Genomic DNA, 22,013 nt, shown 5'->3' with positions numbered 1-22,013 from the left:
AATAAAACTTCACAGGAGACTTGATTTATAGGTCCAGTATACTTTTTATCACTGATTTTATATCGAAGTGGAAGCTTTGTTAGTTTAATGCTGTCTTTTTGTATTTACCAGATGTGTAAAGGAATTGTGCAATTCAAATGTTGAGGACAACTGTGTAAACACTACCAGTGAATTATTAAATGATACTAATACAAGTTTTGCACGTCTGCCAATGTTTTTTCAGTTATTTAAAAAAAATGGACAAATACAACTCTGTGCTGTCGCAATCATCTCACTGAGATAATCATCAGCAAGATTAGGTGTTCTTTTTCGAGCGAAAAGTTACATCTCTTGCTGTTATCTTCAGTCTTTATCACAAAGAAGGAAACATTTTTATCAAAGTACTTAAAGTTTTAAAAAAGTTAAAGAAAAACTCACATCTGATGAGCAAAAACTGGCAGCAAGTTGCTGATATAGCCAACCCCTATTAGTGGCTTCTGATCTTGCACAATATGATCACTTGAAAATATTTCCACCTCACACAGGAGACCCACTGCTGATGTCAAGCACGTTTTCAACGTGGAGTTTATACTGCATGGGGGGTAAGAAAGTCATTTAGGTTTCAGTGAGTAAAAATAGGCCTCACTTTAGCTCTGTGGTGAAGTAAGTTGATCAGACGTGAACAGATATTTTTGATAGCAGAAACCCAAATTAAAACTGAAACCATTGTTATCACATTGGCGTGGCTTTCTGTAGGGTTATGGCTGTCAACATGTTTCCTGTTCAAATACTCTTAGAGTTATATAAAAAATGCTGTTAAAAAACCTGCCACAGTGAGACACACTGGCCTGTCAGTTAGTATTTCTACAAACTCTTAATTAACAAAATCACAAACCTCAGAGGAAAATACCCTAAGCATTCATCTTTCACAGAATCAACACACAACCAACATTCAGCTGATCTCCTCTCACTACTCTGCACATTGCACAACACTTTTGAAAAAATTATAATGTCATCAGATTTGTTTTTGGTCAAAAACAAATCAGATGACATAAAAAAATGTAGGTCCCCCAACACATGAAGGGAATTTTGGCTTTGAAGTGCTTCGAAGGAGCTTAAAAGCACATTCACCGACAGAAAATGCATGTGCTATAGTTGTTTGAATGTATGAGTTTTGTCAGTTTAGTGCAAACCTAGGAAGCGGAACATTTTCGTTTGGATGGTTAAAAAAAAGAAAAGGTGTGACGCAAGGAATGTCATGTTTAGCAGACATGTGTAGATGTTTACTCTGTGGATGTCTTTTAGTCAGGTGATAAAACATTATTTGTGAGAGCTTCCAGTTTCATCCATTGCATGTTTATTGTTGGTGTCTTGTCAAATCATCAATCAAAATTAATCTCACCCCAATGCTGATGGCATGGATTTCTTCCAACTGCCTTTTCAGAGGGTTATCCATGAGTGAATAGATAATTGCAGGTTTTGTATTTTAGTTGGTTTGTACAGCAATTACAATAGGGCATGATTATGGAAGAATGTGTAAAATTGTTCAAAAGCACTTCATGAAAAGACTTGACTTGAGACTCAAGAGTATGTTTTGTGATGCGGTAGCCTTTCCCCTTTAATACACTTTACATTTACAACTGCTCTAAAAAAAACAAGCACATCCTCTCCCACCACAGTCATGTGAATGATAGCTATCAGCGCAAAATAGAAAGGCTGATACCTCCCTTTCTCAGTCTGTGCGAGAGCTTCAAAGCAGCATAACCTGAGCGAGACCTCCAGACGGCCGGGGGGATGTGTGGACCGTCTGGGGCGATGGATTGGTGCGATCCATCAAGGCTGAAGCTGATGCTGCGGATTGTGTTTCTGCTTCTTTCTGCCAACGCCACCTCAATGCATGAAAGTCCTACGACAGGTTATGTCACTCACAGTTTTTTTAGATTTTTTTTTATTGTCTAAGGGAACCCTACTGCAAAATATTAACAAATGTAATATGCTTTAAAAAATGTATACACACAAAGTAAGAATAAATAGCCTGGAGGCTTTGTTATCCATCTGACTCTTAACCTTCTGGGGAAAGTTAACTACCTTTTATCCATCTTTCTTTTGTACTAATAGCTAGAGTTGAGTAGTTGGTGGCATATTTTAAAGGGATAGTTCAGTATTTTTGAAGTGGGGTTGTGTGGGGTACTCTGGCATAGTGAGTGTGTTACCTTATGGAGCTGGCGGTCAGCGCCGTAAATTTAAGTAGTTTAGGGAAGATGTTGCTGTAGCAGATATCAGCATTGCAATGTTGCAGAGGGGTCTAGAAGAAAAACGATTTTCTCCACATATATAAATGCTAATTTAAAACCTAAACATCCCTTAAATTGTACGCTAACCTGAGATTTTTTCCACAGGTTTAGTTTGCCGCCAGACAGATGTTTATTTTTGTTTTCTTGTGTCTCTTGAATAATCCGCAGAAGCACTTAGTCGAGCAGCTGATTGGGCGGTGTGATACAAAAATAAACGGCTGTCTGGCAGCAAACTAAAGCTGTGAAAATAATCTCAGTTTAGCATAGAATTGAATAGATATATACGTTTTAACTACGCATTTATATACAGTGGCTTGCAAAAGTATTCATACCCCTTGAAATTTTCCACATTATGTCACGTTACAACCACATACGTACATTTATTTTATTGGGATTTTATGTGATACACTAACACAAAGTGGCGCAACATTGTGAAGTGGAATGAAAAGGAAATGTGGTTTTAAATTGTTTTTATAAATAAAAAAATTAAAAGTGTGGCGTGCAAAAGTATTCAGCCCCCCCTGAGTCAATGCTTTGTAGAACCACCTATTGCTGTCATTACAGCTGCAAATCTATTGGAGTATTTCTCTACCAGCTTTGCACATCTACAGACTGATATATTTTGCCCATTCTTCCTTGCAAAATAGCTCGATCTACAGCATCAGATTGGATGGAGAGTGTCTGTCAACAGCAATGTTCAAGTCTTTCTCAAAATTCTCAATTGTTTTTAGGTCTGGACTTGGACTGGGCCATTCTAACACATGACTATGCTTTGATTTAAACCATTTCATAGTAGATCTGGTTGTATGTTTAGGGTAGTTCTCCTTCTGGAAGGCGAACCTCTGCCCCAGTCTTAAGTCTTTTGCAGACTAACAGGTTTTCTGCCCTGCATTTGGCTCCATCTATCTTCCCATCAACTCTAACCAGCTTCCCTGTACCTGCTGAAGAAAAGCATCCCAATAGCATGATGCTGCCACCACCATGTTTCACTGTGGTGATGGTGTGTATAGGGTGGTTTGTAGTGTTAGTTTCCGCCACACATAGCATTTTGCATTCAGGCCAAAAACTTCCTGACGTTTGGTCTCATCTGACTATGCATGGCTTTTGGCAAGGGTTGGAGGAAGGTACTCTGTTCAGATGAGATCAAAATTGAAGTTTTTGGCCTAAATGCAAAATGCAATGTGTGGTGGAAAACTAACACTGCACATCATACCATCACCACAGTGAAACATGGTGGTGGCAGCATCATGCTATGGGGATGCTTTTCTTCAGCAGGTACAGGGAAACTAGTGAGAGTTGATGGGAAGATGGATGGAGCCAAATACAGGGCAGAAAACCTGTTAGAGTCTGCAAAAGACTTGAGACTGGGGTGGAGGTTCACCTTCCAGAGGGACAACTACCCTAAACATACAGCCAGATTTACAATGGAATGGTTTAAATCAAAGCATAGTCATGTGTTAGAATGGCCCAGTCAAAGTCCAGACCTAAAAACAATTGAGAATTTTGAGAAATTGCTGTTGACAGACACTCTCCATCCAATCTGATGCTGCCTCTGTAGTTCGAGCTATTTTGCAAAGAAGAATGGGCAAAAATTTCAGTCTGTAGATGTACAAAGCTGGTGGAGACATACTCCAATAGATTTGCAGCTGTAATTGCAGCGATAGGTGGTTCTACAAAGCATTGACTCAGGGGGGCTGAATACTTTTGCACGCCACACTTTTCAGTATTTTATTTATAAAAAAAATTTAAAACCACGTTTAATTTTCATTCCACTTCACAATGATGCGCCTCTTTGTGTTGGTCTATCACATAAAATCCCAATAAAATAAATGTACGTGTGTGGTTGTAACATGACAAAATGTAGAAAATTTGAAGGGGTATGAATACTTTTGCAAGCCACTGTATGTGGAGAAAAAAAACGTTTTTCTTCTGGCCCCCACTGAAACAGTACTGCGACGTCTCCCCCAAACTACTCAAAATGACTGCACTGACTGCCAGCTCCATACGGTACCGGTAAGACACTTACTATGCCTAAATTGCTGTTGAGGTAAAGCAAGCATTATACAAATATTCGATTTCAGATTGGTAATAAATGCTTTATTCATAAATAAAAAAGGTTATACTAAGTAAGTAAAAATTGCATAAGAAAATTAAAGTCTGTTTCTGGGTTAGGTTCACGATTTCTAAAGTATAGGCTACCGTAAAACCTCAAGAGTTAAGAGATTATAACAACTGACACTCGTACAATTTGTCTTTTGATCTCTTGACAAATTAAACGGTAACACTTTACAATAAGGTACACAAAAAAGAGTAGTTACCCTTTTTAAAAGGTAAACTTACCTTTTTAAAAGGTAAATTTACCTTTTTTGAAAGGTAAACTTATCTTTTTAAAAGGTAAACTTATCTTTTTAAAAGGTAAACTTACCTTTTTAAAAGGTAAACTTATCTTTTTAAAAGGTAAACTTACCTTTTTAAAAGGTAAATTTACCTTTTTTGAAAGGTAAACTTATCTTTTTAAAAGGTAAACTTATCTTTTTAAAAGGTAAACTTATCTTTTTAAAAGTTAAACTTATCTTTTTAAAAGGTAAACTTACCTTTTTAAAAGGTAAACTTACCTTTTTAAAAGGTAAATTTATCTTTTTAAAAGGTAAATTTACCTTTTAAAAAGGGTAACTACTCTTTTTTTGTGTACCTTATTGTAAAGTGTTACCAATTAAACATTGCCTGTATGTTTCTTAGCTGTGGACTACGATCTTCACTGTGTGAACGATCACCTGTCCACCATCAACTGCTCCCTGAGGATCGCAGCACCAGGAAACACCTCAGACAGCAACAGGTCCTACTGGCTCACCTTCAAGGAAACAGATCAACAGTGAGGCCCTTGTGTAATTGCATATTCGAACAGAAGATGAACTTGAATGTGATGTTAATAGTGTTTCTTTACCGTTTCTCTTGTACCCTTTTTGCAGGGAGGAGTTTGCATGCATGCTGACAACCACCAATGTTGAATACTTCTGTTCAGTAAACACATCCAGTGATGACAAATATCATTCAGAGAGCTTTGGGGATTTGGATACCTATGAAATCAAGCTTTGCCACAAACAACTTAATGGGTCTAAGTTCTGTGAGCTGCTGGATGAACAATATGCACCCGCGGATAAGAGTAAGGAAAGCATTGGTCTGCTCTCATAGCAATATTATCAATACATATTCATTCATATACTTTATGTTTGCCTTTCATGTGTCCTCTCATCAGTTAAACCGAATGCACCGTGCTGCCTCACAGTTAACCACAACTCAAGTCAATTCCACTTCACCTGGAAGAGTACATACGAGGAATACCATTCCGTCAGTCTGACCGAAGCCCTGATGTATCAGCTATACTACTACCCCTACTACAAAGGAGACAACCATAGTGTAAAACTCAGTTATAAAATTGCAACAAATTAAAGCCCTTTAATGGGTCATATTACATAATGAGACAGAATTTGACTATTTTGCTGAACTTGCCATTGTACTATTTCAGAAAGTAATTTACTTTTTCGCTGGATTTCCAAACATAAAGAGGACTGAACAAAGCTGTAACTTCTTAATCAATACAGTACTTCAATTTGAGGATTTCTCAGAAAAAAAATGCATTAGTTAAAATGACCAACAATGAATTGGCTTTTGGGGCTGTCGAGCTATTTGCAGCAAAAAAAAAAACTAATGACAGGATCTCCTAGAAGAGTCATATTTTAAAATGGTAATAGATAAAGCGAATGCAAAGTCATAGATTGTTGTAATCAATCTTTGTAGTTACATTTTACAGTATATTGACTTTGACAAATGGTTTTTCAGATTTAGCACAAATGGGCCTCCATACACACCATTTCTCTCAATTACATAGCTTGATTACTTACACTGTTTCTTTTTTTCTTTCAGGTGACATCACGTGAAATTAACACTGACACAATGAATTTCTCTATGGATGATCATGACTTAGTGCCGCACACTGAGTACTCTGCCAGGGTGCGCTCCAGTCCTAATCAGGCTTATTACAAGGGACAGTGGAGTGACTGGTCCACTGAGGTTCACTGGAGGACGGAGACAACTGTGAATGGTGAGTCTACCCCTACTAGTTGATTAATACAATTGAGTCCTGGCCTACAATGATGCTTTTTCATCTGTCAGTCCATGCAGATGTCCCATCAAACACATTTGTTTCTGGACTGGGTAAGGTGTTCATCCCCTTTTGTGTGATGATGCCACTCCTGTTTGTTCTTTGCTACGTTCCAATTAAAAAGTAAGGCCCTCCACCAGTTTCTGACTCCTCAGTTAATGACAAAACCATGGTGAAGCAAATGCCTTTTCCTACAACCAGTACAAACTAAAGAATATCTCCACATTTCTCTCACTAACAGGTGGAGGCAAGGTGCCTTCATCCCAACTCCAGCGCCCTATTTCCACACCCTGTACAGTGATTGCCAGGGAGATTTCAAAGTAAGTTAAGCTCGTGGCACAAAGTACTACCAACTACCTCGTGATAATGTCACTAAACAAGACTGTGATTGTAGAGCTGGGTGGTTACACAAGAAATCCCAGCAGAGATGATGAAGGTGGAGGAAACGCTCCAAATTGACACGCTGACCAAGTGTGCAGTTGTCCAGAAGGAAGAGTGTCAGCCCTGGTTTCACTACCACTTAACGGAGGGCAGCACATACAGCAATATAAGTGACCTGTGCTGTGATGGGTCACTCCTGGGCATCCCATATGCCGTGAGCACCATGGCTCCGCTGTCAGCTCCAGGAATCTCATTCAAGTCTTCGACCCTCAGCTTTCACCCAAGAAGCCCTGCAGAGGGAGACTCGGGGTGTTGGCTCAGCAGCCACACATCCCTGGAGAGGGACCCTCCCTGGTACTGTAATGAGTACTGCACCCTGAGCGCTTTCCAGCAGACTAGTCCAGTCCCAGCAGAGCATGAAGGGGTCCTCTCAACTAAGTCCTACCCAACAGGAACGATCAGAGTGGATGCCATCACTGAAGCATAAGATGAAGAGCTTGTATAGGGAAGTTTCAACACATTTAAACAAGGAAATGTAATGCTTTATAACATGCAAACTAATTCTAGATAAACAGAACTGTAAATCTTTCATTTTGTTTGAGCAGATATTTGGCCATAATGACATCTTTGGAACACTTAGAATTTGTAAAATGTTTCCACAGCATCTTGCATAATTTAGATTATATTGCCTATCAATTATGTAATAATGTAGTTTGCTTGCATCAAGAGTAAGAGTAATTTCCATAATTGAAATATTATCAAAATAGTAATGGACTTTTTATGATGCCGTTTTTAAACCTTAGTGGCCAAGCTGAACTTTTTGTATAACACTGCTTGTGTATGTTTCGCACATTTAATAAAAGAAAATACAAACATTTTGTAGAAAGTTTTATTTACGCCAACACATACATGAACAAAGCACCATATAACCTTAAAGTCTGATACAGAAGTAAGCCTACCTGCCTCAGTCATCATGGCCATTTTTATTTATTCCATAGCAAACACTCTGAATAACAAAACGACAGCCAAGGCAGCAGATTCTATCATATATTACAGCATGCTGAATAGAAAACCTGGGAAAGAATTAGACAGAGCCATCTAGAGACACTAGTGAGATATAACAGTATAAAAGTGCCATTCATTATACAGCAGTTGAAATACTGACAATGAAATAAGCTAATTTTACATTAAATTGAAGGAAAATAAAGGGGGAAACATAAAGAAAATAGACCCTGTGAAAGAGCAAAATAAAACGAAGACATTTCTTCCTTGAACATTGATGACAGCCAGCTTGCATGGAGTTGATGAAACTGGTACCGAGCTGTGTCCCTTGCACCACATAAGACAATGTTTAAAAAGAAATGACCAGGGTGCTGAAGCACCCATCCCCTCTCAGCATTATGCGCCAACTGGCAATTAAGAACAAAAAAGTGATAGGTCGGAGGAGAACGGATGGCACAGAATGTGTGGAGTTTAAATAGAAGTCTTTAAGCAAGTCCTGATGTGAGAGGAGCACATTCATTGAGAGACTGAGCGGGGAGGTGATCCTTGTTAAACCCATTCCTTCTGCCGCAGCGGAGTAAGTCTTCGCCCTTACGAGGGGGAGAATTTTTTGGCTTGTGCTCGAACTCTTTTTTCATATTCTACTCTATTTTGGCTGTAAATGGGTTGAAAAAGAAGGAGTTATGCACTTTGACCACTTACTCATATCAGAAACAAGGTTGAAATTTTTTTAATCAAAATGACAAAAGTAGAAAATGCAAGAACCCTCTCAAATCTGTCTTCCATTCGATTTAATTTCCAGGTTGTAAAGCTGGAAAAGTACTTTAGACAGGCTTGTAAAGCTGCCCTGACATTTTTTTTGTACATAGTTCCATAGGTACACAAACACAAAGACAGAAGAATAAATAAAGGTCATGATTCATGTATATCCTTTAGGATGGTCTCTTCATGGGTATGAAACCTGTCATTGATCATCTATGATTCTAGCCTGGAAATCCAGACCCACATCTAGAGCAATATAGGGCCACAATCAATATACCTTCCCAACTCAAGGGGCAGCACCTATGCGTTCATTTCAAATGCCACTGCTTGTAATTGGATAGCACTACGACCAGATCAGAACAATGAACAAGGTGACTAATTTAGCCCTGTTCATTTAGTGAGTGGCAGGGTTAACTGGTAAATTAAACTATTGCCATGTTCTTCGGCAAAACAGAAAATTCTTCTTTCTTGCTAATGAAAGATTTGAGTGCTGTCTTCCAAATCATTAAATGTCGAGGCCAAAGCATTCATCTTTGTTGTTTACTATCACGGCTTCGACAGCACATGCCCAGCACTGTTGTCATCTGGTTAAGGCCACCCCAGAGCCCTATGCCCATATCAGATGCAACGATTTGATTGTCAGGTCAGAATTTTCCGACAGTTAATGAGCTCCAATGGATCGTGTCCAGACAAACAGGCTGAGCATTTGCCAGCAGCAAGTCTGGATTTCCAGGTTACTATGATCCTGCTCTCAGTCAAAGCTTGCAAACGTGTTGACATAAGTCAGGAGCTGCTTTGCTAACAGGACTGGTTAGCAATGTGATGACAAGAGCAAATACCATTTCTGTGTAAAATATAAATCTACTTTAACAGCTTAACTAATGATAGAATGAGATAAGTAAACAGATTTATTTTGGACAAAATAGATTTACTTTTGCCTGGGTGATAGGGAGTTGCAAAGAGTGGCTGTTTAACAGACTTTGTATGTTACATCAACCAAAATGCTCTTTGGCAGGGCACAGTGCATTAATGAATGACGGGTTTCTGGGTGTGAACTCATATAACAGAGCTGTATGAGAGTAACGCCAATAGTACAACTTCTACCACAAATTATTTGTTGCTGTGTAGATTCAGAACCTGTTAAAGGTCTCACTGTCTAATGACTAGAACTTTATCAGCCACTTCCATGTGATTTAGGCAAAGGGTTGATAAATATGAAATCTACCATACCTATCACATTAACACTGCATTCAGATGTATATGGTATTACAGTACAAACCTTTCTCCTCAGTCTCAACCTAGGAACTGATTTTGGCACCGTTTGTCTACAATTGACCTTCCCCCCCCCCCCCAGGTCACTTCTAGCGATTTCTCATCTCAATGTCCCAATACAAAAGATAAATCCAGAGTCACTCACCAGTAGATTGTGTATGCCTCTGCTTGGGCGGGATCCTGGATATTTGGTTCATTTAGGAGCTCTTGGATACCTAATAAGATCTGTAAGATAAATGAACCAATGGGAAAATAAGGTTTTAAAAACCACCAACTCATCTGTTTTGCACTTCTTCATAAGACTGCTGAGGTCAGTTTAATGGACTCATATCGGGTTATATCTAACTGAAGCATTCAAAAACTTGTGTCCCTTATATCTTAGTATTCAATAAAAAAATATATAAGCTGACAAAATTAAGGATTTTTGAGTTGACGTGTTAATGGTTTATTTAGAACAAGTTTCAAATAACTACGCAAAGATAACTGAAAACACCCACACAATTAGATTTTTTATGCTTTCTAGAATACTTACACACACACACACACACACACACACACAAGTGATAGGAATATTCTAAACTTCCGATGAACTTGAATCAAACTGTTTTAGGAAACGCCCTGTAATGTGAGTCAAGCTTGGCAATCCAAACCTGCTTTATTGTGATGGCCGGTCTCCAGTCTTTGTCCTCCTCTAGAATAGATAGGCATACTGTGCCCGATGGATACACATTTGGATGAAAGAGTGGAGGCTCAAATTTACCTGAAACACATTAAAATGTAAAGTGCAATTATTTTGCAGATCCATTATAAAATGTCAGACAATTTCCTCAAATGTCAGCAGGCTTTTGCGCGGTATGCACTGAAAGTTCTCAATATTGTTTTAATGTGAAATTCAATCACCTGTGCTGTTGTTGGATATTAGAAACACACAATAGGTCAGTTTTGTACACTACACAATATGTTTTAATGTTTTGAGCACGCTGAAATATATACAACCAGTTTAGTGCTGTGCGATAACAGCTCTGAAATCATTCCTCTCTCGAATAATAACTGGCAATGCTGTGAAATGAGCAGAAGACAACGTATCTAGGAAACTGTTCCATCAGTTCACATCCAAATAATCTCCTGCAATGAATGTATGAAATGACCAAGAGCCCTTATACACACACACCTTTTCCACCAGGCTAGCCTTAAGCACAACAGGGGTGGATACATCGTATTTTGACAAGCTTTACTTTGTTAGCCAGAAATGACTTATCCAGCGTATTTGCACTAGGGGTGTGCACGTTTTAAAGTTTGTCAAATTAATATTATTATTTCCAGGAGTGGTAGGCGATGTGAGGTACTGCAGGCTACTAAAGCAGATAACGCAACACATTGTGTTTGGCTACAATATTTATTAATTTAACTGCTCCTCCTCCTTCAGTTTCACTTTTGTTTACATCTCCGTCTCAAACAGCTGGTCCGATCATCTGGTCGGCTTGTGAGCCCAATGGCCAAGCGGGAGATCACTAGGCTAGTTATGATCACTTTGAAGTCAAAAATCAAAATTATGTAATCAAGATCTCTCTCCGTCTTTCTCACTGCACACTGTCACTCCAACAGCATTGGCAAAAAAACGACCCCCCCCCCATATTAAACATGTACACGAAAAAGTTTTAGACATTTTTGTAAACGTTCACACCCCTAATTTGCACTGCTCGTTGTGATTGCTACGGTCTGGGATAATGTTTTGATTACATCTCATAATTGCTTTTAGATGCCTTTGCAGTGTTTATTCCTTAAAAAGACTTCTAACACATATGATGTGAGGAAAATGTACTGTTTGCTACTACTGTGAAGGGATCAACACAATTTATTCAACCAATCACAAACAGCACTGCTCATCTGTAGTAAGAAATCTTCAACACAGGTTAGCATTTGATCTACGTTGCCTTCAGATTACTATAGTAACCCTTTCGTAGACTCCCGTAGAGTTATCCATCGGTTATAACTAGTGCTGTCAAACGATTAAAATATTTAATTGCGATTAATCGCATTAATGTCATAGTTAACTCGTGATTAATCGCATTTTTATCTATTCTAGCCTGAATATCCCTTGATTTTTTTTTGTACCATTATTTTTTCTCATTTAAATGCTATTATCACACCCATTCTAATTATGATATTTAGAAGAAATACACTGAATTACAAGTAGAGTCTACACCATTGTAATTCAGTGTATTTCTTCTAAAATATCAATTTGCAATTCAGTGCAAATAACAATGTAATCCCCCCCACCGAATATAACACCATTCACAAACATAATTGGAACTTATTTTTTTAATTTAAAAACCAAACCATAAAACAACATAGGGTATATAAAACAAATTAGTATTAAGGCTAAATTAAACTGGTTGTTGTAGGCCTAAATGTTTTGGGACTCTTTCATCTACGGCTTATTTCAGACTGTGTGTGGAGTGGACACAGGTGGTTGCCATGGCGCTGCTGCAGCCGAGGCAGTCGCCCTTCGTAGCGAAAATTAAAGTGAAAATTAATGACTGGCGGCTGCCACTAACATTCATGGGGGTTTTGGTGCGCGTGCAGGGTTATGAGTACAGGGTTCAACATAACTTTTTTTTCCTACTGGCCCGTCGGGCCAGTGGATCCGAGTTTTACTGGCCCCTTGTATATTTTCACTGGCCCTGCACACACTTTTTTTTTCTTCATAATTTAGTGTCAATAATTATAATACCTGTATTAGAAAAATAAAGAAAGATAACCAGATCTAAAGGGAATATCTATTCTGTAACAGTATAGATATTCCCTTTAGATTTGGTTATTTTTCTTTTAGTTAATTATATGAAATGTTGATATTGCGCATACATAATATAAAACCAGGCAAACATGTTGAATTAGAAGCCTACAACTAAAAGTATGTTGAAAGAGTCGGCCAGTATTTTAAAGTCCAGTAGTTTGATGGTTGTTTTTATTCTTGAATTTGGGCAGTTTAATGAATAGTTCACTTGCAGAAGTCATGATCAAACATAAAAAAAAATAAGAGATGAAGGTCTGATCATTCTTTGTGGTGTGGTAGGCTGTTTTTATTACTTTCTCTATATGCATTAGGGATGTGAATGTGTCGACCGAATGACCGGTTTTCCACTTGCGCTCAAGTTGACTTTAAAAATAGAATAGAAATCCGAAAATCAGTGGGTTATGCCGTTTTTTTAATGGGAGATTTCACCGTGTATGTGAGTTCACGTCTGGTCGTGAGCGCGCTGCAGGAGTGTCACTTCTCCATGAAGTGTCAGCTTCACATAAGAGTCCGGTGTGGGACCATTTTTTCAAACTATTGATAAAAAACAATGCAGTGCAAAATATGCAGCATAAGTTAAACGCTCGTCTAAGACTATGACGTTAAATCACCTTAGAAACACACAATGCCTTCGTCCGATCACAGCAGCGTTTCACCGTGTGATCTCGCCAGCGAGTGAGCCGCCGCGCAGATGAACTGTGGTTTGTGGCTAAAATAATAACCGGGGATATTCTCCCCGTTAGCGATTTCAATGGGAAAGACTTCCGCGATCTGATTGAATGTCTCGAGCCTAAAAAAACAGTGCCAAACTGCGCGACTATACTGTACAGTGAGCGGAGTCCCTCCATTCGTTTCTGTCTACAACCGACACAATCACCGGAGACGCATTCACAGCGTTTAAATAACGCCTCTCATTTGTATTACCATTGGGGCTTGGATGAAAATACTGTAACATTACGGCGGCAGATAAAGGAAAAGCGCAGTTATCATTTTCTGCACCTCAACCTCTGCTGTGGGAAGAAAGAAAGGGGGCAAAGCAAGTCGATTGATTTGTCGACTCGCAGGCGGACGGTAGGCAGCTCTGCCAACGGAGCGAGAGTGCAACCGCTTGTTGCCCCGCCTGTCAAAACACCCACGCATCGGTTGTCCACTGGCCTTTCATTAAAAAATATATTTTATATTAGGTTTATTATATTGAGTCTTAAATAAACACTGCTTTCATTCCGACTCTCAACGCGCATTTCAATGAACCATGATGTAGTCTACAAAAAGATACTGAACTGTGATTGGCCAGTCACTGGCCCGGGCGGGACAGTGACTGGCCAATCAACTTGCCCTGCATATGATTTTACTGGCCCCGGGCCATCGGGCTATACGTTATGTCGAACCCTGGAGTAGGACTTTTGCAAATGACAGGCTTTCTTTTCTGTTCTTTTCCGCGAAGTCCCAGACTCACACACGGAAGACTAGTGAAGTTCGCGCAGCTGAGCTAGGAAGTGCTAGGTTCCGGTTTCTGCTTCAAAATAAAAGTCAGAATTGACTTGACGTTTTGCCGTTTTGCCAGTTAAATGATTTTAATGTGAAATTATGCTGTAGGACATGTTCTGTTTGAATTGACAGTAACTTAAATGCGAGCCATATGTATAGTTTGTGGTGTTTCAGTTGTTCTAACATTATTAGTTGATGCAACAGCATGTGAAAAAACCACGTGTGCTAGGCTATGACGAGCGGTAATCGCGGGATAAAAAAATTGACGCCGTTAAAATGGGTTTGCGTTAACGCCGTTAATAACGCGTTAAACTGACAGCACTAGTTATAAATGATGCTGCGTCTTTATGACATTATACTAAAACAGAGGACATTTATGATTAATTTAACAAATTTCAACTGGACGTCACACTTAGCCAGCTCAGAGCTTTCAGAAATGATACAAGGGTTCAACATAACCCATGGCCAGTAAAATCATATGCGGGGAAAGTTGATTGGCCAGTCACTGGCCGGCCCGGGCCACACAGTTCACTGTGTTTTTGTAGACTGCATTATGGTTTGCTGAAATATGCATACAAGAGTTGTAATACAAAGGCAGTGTAGGCATTGTTTATAATACTCGGTATTCACCTGTGTTGACCCAGACGGGAGTCAATGAACGCGCATAAATATTTGTAATGAGGCGAGTGGACAGAAAAAGAGGGGCGGGTGTTCCGACAGGGGGAGCGACAAGTGGGTGCACTTTCCACCGTCACAGGCCGACTGCTGTGGTATTCGGTGAGGCTACACAAGGAAAAAATTGAGTAGCTCCCCGTATGAGAACAACATGGATAAAGCTCTCATCCATTACAATGTACGATAGCCAAGTGCGTGGTGGGCAAACTGCCGTCAAGCCTACTTAACATTTTATCAAGACGAGACAATACCGAGAGTCCACTGCATATTGGGAACACTATAAACACTGCCTACCACACCGCAAAGACGGATCAGGCCTTCATCTCTTGAATATCCCTCTGTTAGACCACGACTTCTGCAGGTCAACTGTTCATAACACTGCCCAAAATTCAACTTCTTCAGGTTAAAATCATGTATAAAAGCCATCCGCAAACTACTTCCTTATGAATTACTAGCCTACCCCTCCACAAATTTTCAGTTGCATGGTTCAAATTCAATATGTAGTTTTATACTACGTGTATGGGCAAAACATTGTGTGTGTGTGTGTGTGTGTATGTATATAAATATATATGGTCTGTCAAACGATTACAATTTTTAAATCAGAATTAAATCAGGGCAGCTGTGGATTAATCACGAATAATTCTACCATTCGAAATATGCCCGAAAAATTTGATTTTTTTCTGTATATTGATGTAGTGAGTTTCCCTGGAAAAAGGCTGTAAAAAGTCGGGTCGTCTTATACTCGGGGTCTAATATTTGGCATCCAGTAATGACTGTTACCAGAGCGATCATTCAGCCTAATGGCCTGTGTCCATCTTTTGTTTCTCTCCTGGTTTTTCAGGTGGAACACTGGCTGTGCACTCGGAAGTGGCCGGGACAAGCGTTTGTGCGCTGGGAGAGAGAACGATGTGTTGAAAGAAAAGAGGGGCACGGGAAATCACTCAACATCCCCTGCACTGAAAGCTCAAAGCCTCGACTCAGTATTTTGCAAGTCGACTATCAGAGGCATGAATCGGCAGAGCTATCGACTTTTACTGTGGCTTTTCTGCAGCTGAGGAGAGATGCCAACTGCGCTGTCCCTTTACGCACCACCACTGCCGCCGTAATGTTCAGATTTCATAATTTACATCGAAGCCCTTATGGTAATACAAATAAGAGGCTCTATTTAAACGCTGTCCATGCGCAGGTGGTGGTTATAATAACATTGTAGGCAGTAGACTGAAACTAACGAGGGAGGCGGCTGTTTCACTGTACAGTTCCTAGTCACGAAGTCAGTTTAGGGACATGGTTCTGTGCATCCAGGCCTCGGGACAAGCAATCGGATCACGGAAGCCTTTCCCCTTGATAACGTTAACCTGGAGGAATCCCCGGTTATCATTTTAGCCACAGAGTTTTTCTGCACAGCGGCTCACACCAGCGAGGTCTCACTGTGTCATGTCACAATGTTTAACCAAGTGAAGCACTGCTAACCGGCTGCTCACAGACCAAGATAAGCGCATCGCCGCACCCCTCACACTTTTTCAGAGAGAAGCTTTCGTTTCGGTTATAAGATTAACTATGAGCATTTTGCAGCAGCAAGGATGACCCGCTATGCCACGGGCCGAACCAGAGCATTTGGGAGACGCCAGCGAGAGCAAAGTAGCGGGGCAGAGGAATGTCCGTGTGAGGAATAGTCTGTGGTGAACACATAAGAGTTCGGCCTATTTGCATTACTGTCTAGTTGCAATGAAGAAAAGTGTTTTATTCTATGCTTTTTTATTTTCTTAATTTTTTTTTTTTTTAAAGAGGACCTATGATGCTTTTTGACTTTTATGACCTATAATCGTTGTTATGATGATTCATAGTCATGCTTAACCATACTAAATTATCAAATAATGACTTGCATGCATTTCGACGTATTCCCTGCTGACCGTCTGGGGTGTCTGTGCCGAGCACTAAACACTATTCTAGCCAGTCGAGAAGTCACGTGTTCAAAGCGGTCTACCCTTTGTAACTTCGTGACGTCGCATGTAACTTCGTGAAGTCACCACGCGGATGTTTCCATGTAAGGTAATGCTGTCACTTCCCTGTTCGCGTCTGCCTCGCGCCCTTATAGGTCCATGCTCGCGCTTCCCGCCACTGAAAGTGTTCCGGAAGGAAGGTAACCAATCACAACGGAGTGGGGTTTGCAGGAGGGGGGGGGAGGGTAGCGGAGATGGCCGATGCACAGGCGGAGGGAGCGGAGATTGCCGAAGCACACACACTCAAGTGTTGACAGGACGTGCTGGATCACCAAAATAAGAGAAAGAGCTTCCCGAAAATCTACATAGTTTTTTGTGATGTGATTCGTGTCAGGTTGCTCTATAGCAGTGTAAAACAAGAAATTAAGACCAGAAAAGTAGTATAATAGGTCCTCTTTAATAAATAGAAATAAAGATCTGGTCTTTTTCCAAAAGTAGTAATCACGGGTCTCAGTAGCCCCTTTTACAAAGAGATAGCGGCACATTGACGGAACAACTGCACACCTATATGCCGGCTTTGCTTGCGCATCGGTGTGCCATTTTACACAGCGTTCCACATTCCGGAATGAAAGAGTGGTGCCTGTAAGCAGCGTCAGGTGTGACGTAGACATTTAGCGCCGCACCGGTCAGCTGCTTTAAACAACACTGGCCGGGGGAATTGAGAGCAGAAGTGCTGGGGCTTGCAGTTAGATGGCCGTCCTTTACTGTCCCTGTGATGTGCCGGTTGATCTCGCACCGAGTCCAACATCACTGGGACTGTTAACCAAACTGACAAATCACTCCGCTCACTGCTTCACCTGTGTGTGTGGGTGTGTGTGTTTGTGACTGGTTAGCTGTGAGCGAGTCTCTTTGTGAGGGCAGTGCTCTGCCACACTGACACATATACACAGTGTGTGATGTCACGTTACTGTAGACAGAAATAAAGTGTGGATATATGCTCAGACTTCAGGATAATAATAGCGCCGGCGATCCGGTCGCAGCCTAGCTAAGCCTGGCCTAGCTTTCCTACTTCATTGTTTAACTTCCCCCGGGCAGAAATACACTCATAAACTCTGGAAAATGAAGCGTGGGGGTTTTGATTGACCAGCGGACCTTATGACCAGCTAGATTATACGCCGTTCCTTTTATTTGGTGATATTTACGGGACATCAGGCCGCCGTGGTTAATGTTAAACACACGTCCTTCAACTGCTGCCATGGTCGCATGTTTAGAACGTAGGCTATGGAACGTCAAACGCCCCCCTGTTCCGCAACAACAAGCAGACACATTTATACAGAGAGGCGGAACAGATTGTGTCTGCAATTTTACTACCCCCCCAAGGTAGTAAAATTCCCGGAACAATCTGTTGCGCCTCTCGTCCCCCGTTCCGCAATGGTATCATTTATACAGAAGGGTGAACGGCGGAGAGGCCGGCATTTTCCCGGCTTTCACTGGCTGTGTAAAAGGGGCTAGAAACACCATTACTCACATTTTGGAGGAGAAGAAGGATAGTCATCTTTGAACAACATGCGCAGTTTGAAAAGGCCGCCTTCCCACGGAGTCTGAGGAGACACACAACATATTGGATCAACATCTCAACATCTTAACAGAAGGTATCCACCAAATATGACTCATAACATTGTTATTATTGAAAGATCCATTTTAAAAAGGCTCTGTATTAACACCAGAATTTTTTCCCAGCGCAGACAGGTAGCAGATTTTGAGGAGATATTCACCGATTTTGACAAAAAGCATTTGTCAACAAATATTCTCCAGAATAACCTAGTATGCCTTTAAAAGCAGGTTAAGGAATCCCTGTTCATGCCATCACTAGTAATTACCCAAGTATTAAACACTTTATTTAATCCCTTACTTGGCCAAGTACTTTTTTTTTAAATGCAATGGACCAATTTGAAATTATAAACATCAATAAATGTATCAAGTAATACAGCTCATCTTAAACCATAATTGCTCTTTTGCATCTGCAACAGAAATGCCACTGTTTTAAAGCTCACTGTAGCCCTTTCAGCAGTGGTCATGATGTAAAGCAAATATGTTCTGTATGCAAACAAACTATGAAACATTTTACCCCCTTCTTGCCAGGAATAGCACATTCCCAATTCATGAGATTCATGGTTCCATCTGGATTTTTTGTTGGTACAGCAACAAATCCCTGAAAAAGAATAATAATTATAAAAAAAAAAGAATAGGAGAATAACAGTTAACACTTTGGAGTTAGACAAAAGATCAGATATAAACCCTCTCAAATAAGCCAGAACAGTACAGTACTACTTACGAAAGGATGGTCCTTCCGCCATGCCTTGCGCTCCTGGGCAAGCCGGCTCAATGCAATGCCTGACATGATTTGAGGACTCCTGGCAATGAGAGAGAATTTCAAGTCAATTATATGAAACCATGCTCAACAACAGGTTGGATGTGGCAAAAATTAAAGAAACAAAAGAGAATATTAGGATTGGGTGCTTTTACTTAGCTTTCGAATACATCATTGCAAAAAAAAAAATATATATATATAAATAAAACAAATTGTATAGTAAACAACAATCACACCAAAACAATTACCGATTTAGCTTTAAACAGAACAACCTTTTTTTATATATATAAATGCCATAGAGAATGAAATTAGATTTACCATAACCAGAGAGGATGTATTATTTAATTTAATTAAAATAATTTCCAAACATCAGATAATGCTAATCTGCCTGATCTTAATACTAAAGGTGTATGTTGAATTATTACAAATACAAAGATGCTACTAATTTATTTAATTTACAGTGCCAAAGAGAAAACCATTTATAAAATAATTATCACGTCTTATTTTTAAGACTTGTGTAAGATTGATGAGACATTTTAAAACCAATTAAGGCCTAATTTTTTATACATTAATTCAATGGCTTTTAAGACTTTTTTGCAGACCTAATTTTGTTTAGGAGTTTCTGTGATGTAAGCACAATAACCTTCTACATTTTGAAAAGACGTCAGTGATATGACAAGATGCATGCGTTAAGCTCTTAGAGAGAACAAAACGTAGGCTCAGTTTCAAATGTTTTGATTTGTGGAGACCTGTTAAATACAAGGGGGTGGGCTCTTTCGACAGGATTCTAGTGAGTGACGGTGACCTGCCATCTGTAAAGTGATTGGAAGTAACATTAATAGCCTATAACAGTATTACAAGTTGTAAACAGGACACTATACATGTAGAAAGCCCAATGTATGATAAATGTGCACGATAAAACAAAAAAGGTGTATAGATGAAAGCTGGGTTAATCAGTTAAACCACCTGGATTCAATTATTGTTTAATATTACTCCTCTGTTTCCACTCTGCTTCTCAGCTAATTAGGAGCTGCTCCAATTAAGACCCTCCTTTGGCATGCTTGGTGATCTCTATAGCAACGAAGGTAAGCCACAGTAACTGTTAAATGTCCACGCAACATTAACTGAGTTTACTTTAAGGCAGTGGCGATATACTTTCCATTTTAACGCCAATTTAAGACGAAATGTTAACCAGTTCCCATTAGCCTTGCAACAATGTTTCCAACTGTCTTTCAACCCGACATGTCTGGTAAGCTAAGGAGGCTAGCAAAGTTAGCCGTTGGTGATACATGTCTACAAAAAAAGAGCTTATCCTACTCTTTCGGTTGACGTTAAACTTAAGGGCCACGGAAAACTATTCAAGTTTCATTTCAGCTGAGGTTTCACTTTAAACTTGCTGTCTTTGCGCAAACGGTCCAGGAGCTGACTATCAAAGCTATTTTATTTAGCTAACCGGTTAGCTTGGTGTGCTAACTCATGTGCGCCAGAACCAGGCTGTATTGTAAAGGCGCTGGCGCTGTTAGCGTCGGACACGGCCTGATGCAGCACAAATATGCGCAATTGCACTTGATTTGGACACAATTTGGATGGGATAAGTGATCACTGATCTCCCTCTAACGCTGAATAAAATATGTTCTGGAATGGGAAAAAAATATGCGATATATTCTACAGGAATAAACCACATCAAAATCCATTAAAAATAAGGGACAAAGAACGCCAGGGCTAAAGGCGCACATTTGTGCCTTACCAAACTAGCGAAAATGGCGCAAACTGAAGCGGGCAAAATATCCTAATACACGACAAAATGAACACGTTGCTTAATCGAGGCGTGCTCCTACCTTTCAGTGTGGCTGCACTGGCTCTGGTAATTAAGCAAAATGTATTAATCGTGCTCAAATCCTGTTAAACCTTGCAAAGTTTCCCTCCTGAAAAAACACCCGCTCCGACTCAAGACAGAGACAGTGTAGCGAAAAAGGCATCCGTCCTTTACTTCCGTCTTTGCCTAAATACCCCAGGAAGATAAGGCTGCGCCTTATACCTTTCAGCGGTTTTCCTTTTAAAGTGCTTTTTACTGCAGACGTTTCAGTCAAGTGATTTTATAAGATTGTGTTTTTTATTTTCCATTTAATTCTAGCTGTAAAACGTATGCTGTTGGCAAGTAAGGGTCCACAAGCACCTTTAAGTTGTTGGTGTGTAAATCATCGTCGCTTTGCGGTTGTTGCTCTTCTCTCAAGCGTTTTGCCGCTGTGTAATGTTACCTGTTCAGAAAATAAAACGTATTATGGTTATAATTGGGACTATCGGTGCAATTAAACCGTTTATAGCAATCTCTTTTATACATTACAAAGGCTGAGGCGCGAGTTTTCCCATTCCAGCAAACAGACGGATATCTATCTTCTCTAATACAACATCTTCGTTCAGACCAAAGCACGTTAACCCAAACGATAACGTTTGACAGATCTCACATTACCAGTACAAGAGCTAAGCTTAACCTGACTTGACATGCTTGGCTGTGAAACACACATTTTCCACATGTTTTATTATGCCGTGTGAAAAGGTAAAAAATAAATAAAAAAAAGTCTAGATTTAAACAGGCACTTTCCAGGCAACTATGCCATAGTTACGTGATTTGGGGACGTGACACGAGCGGACACAAGAGGTCGCTATTTATCCATTTTAGATTTGATGTCATGACTTGCCTACCCACATTTATTGCTGTCTTGAGGTGCAAGGCCGCTTGTGTGATGTACTAGGCTTGGTGTTATATTACAACTACGCTAAATATATAAAGCAAGTGTGTATAGGCCTGGCCTACTATTTGGTATGAAAAAGCAAGAAGTTAAAATGATCTCAGCGGTGCCAGTGTACTCAAGAAATAAAAAAAATGTAC

At 39.9% G+C, this 22,013-nt stretch overlaps 2 protein-coding genes across 3 annotated transcripts; one reads left to right on the top strand and one right to left on the bottom strand.

Annotated features, from left to right (window-relative positions):
- Positions 1–1,741: 1,741 nt before the first annotated feature.
- On the top strand, positions 1,742–7,678 carry LOC307267002 (interleukin-21 receptor). 2 transcript variants are annotated; one of them, XM_080049168.1, is made up of 8 exons: positions 1,742–1,894; positions 5,013–5,145; positions 5,243–5,436; positions 5,530–5,690; positions 6,198–6,375; positions 6,456–6,558; positions 6,677–6,755; positions 6,830–7,678. In XM_080049168.1, the coding sequence occupies exons 1-8, from the start codon at positions 1,774–1,776 to the stop codon at positions 7,301–7,303; spliced, it is 1,443 nt and encodes a 480-aa protein (XP_079905294.1). In that variant the 5' UTR covers positions 1,742–1,773; the 3' UTR covers positions 7,304–7,678. The 2 variants fall into 2 exon arrangements, with proteins under 2 accessions (XP_079905294.1, XP_079905293.1); XM_080049167.1 differs by having other exon boundaries at positions 6,447–6,558.
- A 13-nt stretch (positions 7,679–7,691) lies between these two features.
- ube2ib (ubiquitin-conjugating enzyme E2Ib) lies at positions 7,692–21,100 on the bottom strand. The gene is made up of 7 exons (XM_080049166.1): positions 20,962–21,100; positions 19,088–19,166; positions 18,881–18,964; positions 18,281–18,353; positions 10,503–10,612; positions 9,998–10,077; positions 7,692–8,473 (listed from the first exon to the last, which is right to left on the bottom strand). Exons 2-7 carry the CDS (start codon positions 19,151–19,153, stop codon positions 8,410–8,412), a joined length of 477 nt encoding a protein of 158 aa, XP_079905292.1. The 5' UTR covers positions 19,154–19,166; positions 20,962–21,100; the 3' UTR covers positions 7,692–8,409.
- Between the last annotated feature and the right edge of the window lie 913 nt (positions 21,101–22,013).

This window comes from Ammodytes marinus, assembly GCF_949987685.1.
Source record: "Ammodytes marinus genome assembly, chromosome: 20".
NCBI classification, from domain to species: Eukaryota; Metazoa; Chordata; class Actinopteri; order Uranoscopiformes; family Ammodytidae; genus Ammodytes; species Ammodytes marinus.
Note: the sequence above shows the minus strand (reverse complement) of the source record. Positions and strands in the feature narration are given on the sequence as shown.

Excerpts from the sequence above, each read along its gene's own strand:
- ube2ib (XM_080049166.1), bottom strand. The coding sequence starts at position 19,153 with ATGTCAGGCATTGCATTGAGCCGGCTTGCCCAGGAGCGCAAGGCATGG. Across the intron at positions 18,965-19,087 it reads GGCGGAAGGACCATCCTTTC|GGATTTGTTGCTGTACCAAC; the intron begins GTAAGTAGTACT and ends ATTCTTTTTCAG. Across the intron at positions 18,354-18,880 it reads CTATTCCTGGCAAGAAGGGG|ACTCCGTGGGAAGGCGGCCT; the intron begins GTAAAATGTTTC and ends GTGTCTCCTCAG.
- LOC307267002 (XM_080049167.1), top strand. The coding sequence starts at position 1,774 with ATGTGTGGACCGTCTGGGGCGATGGATTGGTGCGATCCATCAAGGCTG. Across the intron at positions 5,146-5,242 it reads TTCAAGGAAACAGATCAACA|GGAGGAGTTTGCATGCATGC; the intron begins GTGAGGCCCTTG and ends CCCTTTTTGCAG. Across the intron at positions 5,437-5,529 it reads ATATGCACCCGCGGATAAGA|TTAAACCGAATGCACCGTGC; the intron begins GTAAGGAAAGCA and ends TCCTCTCATCAG.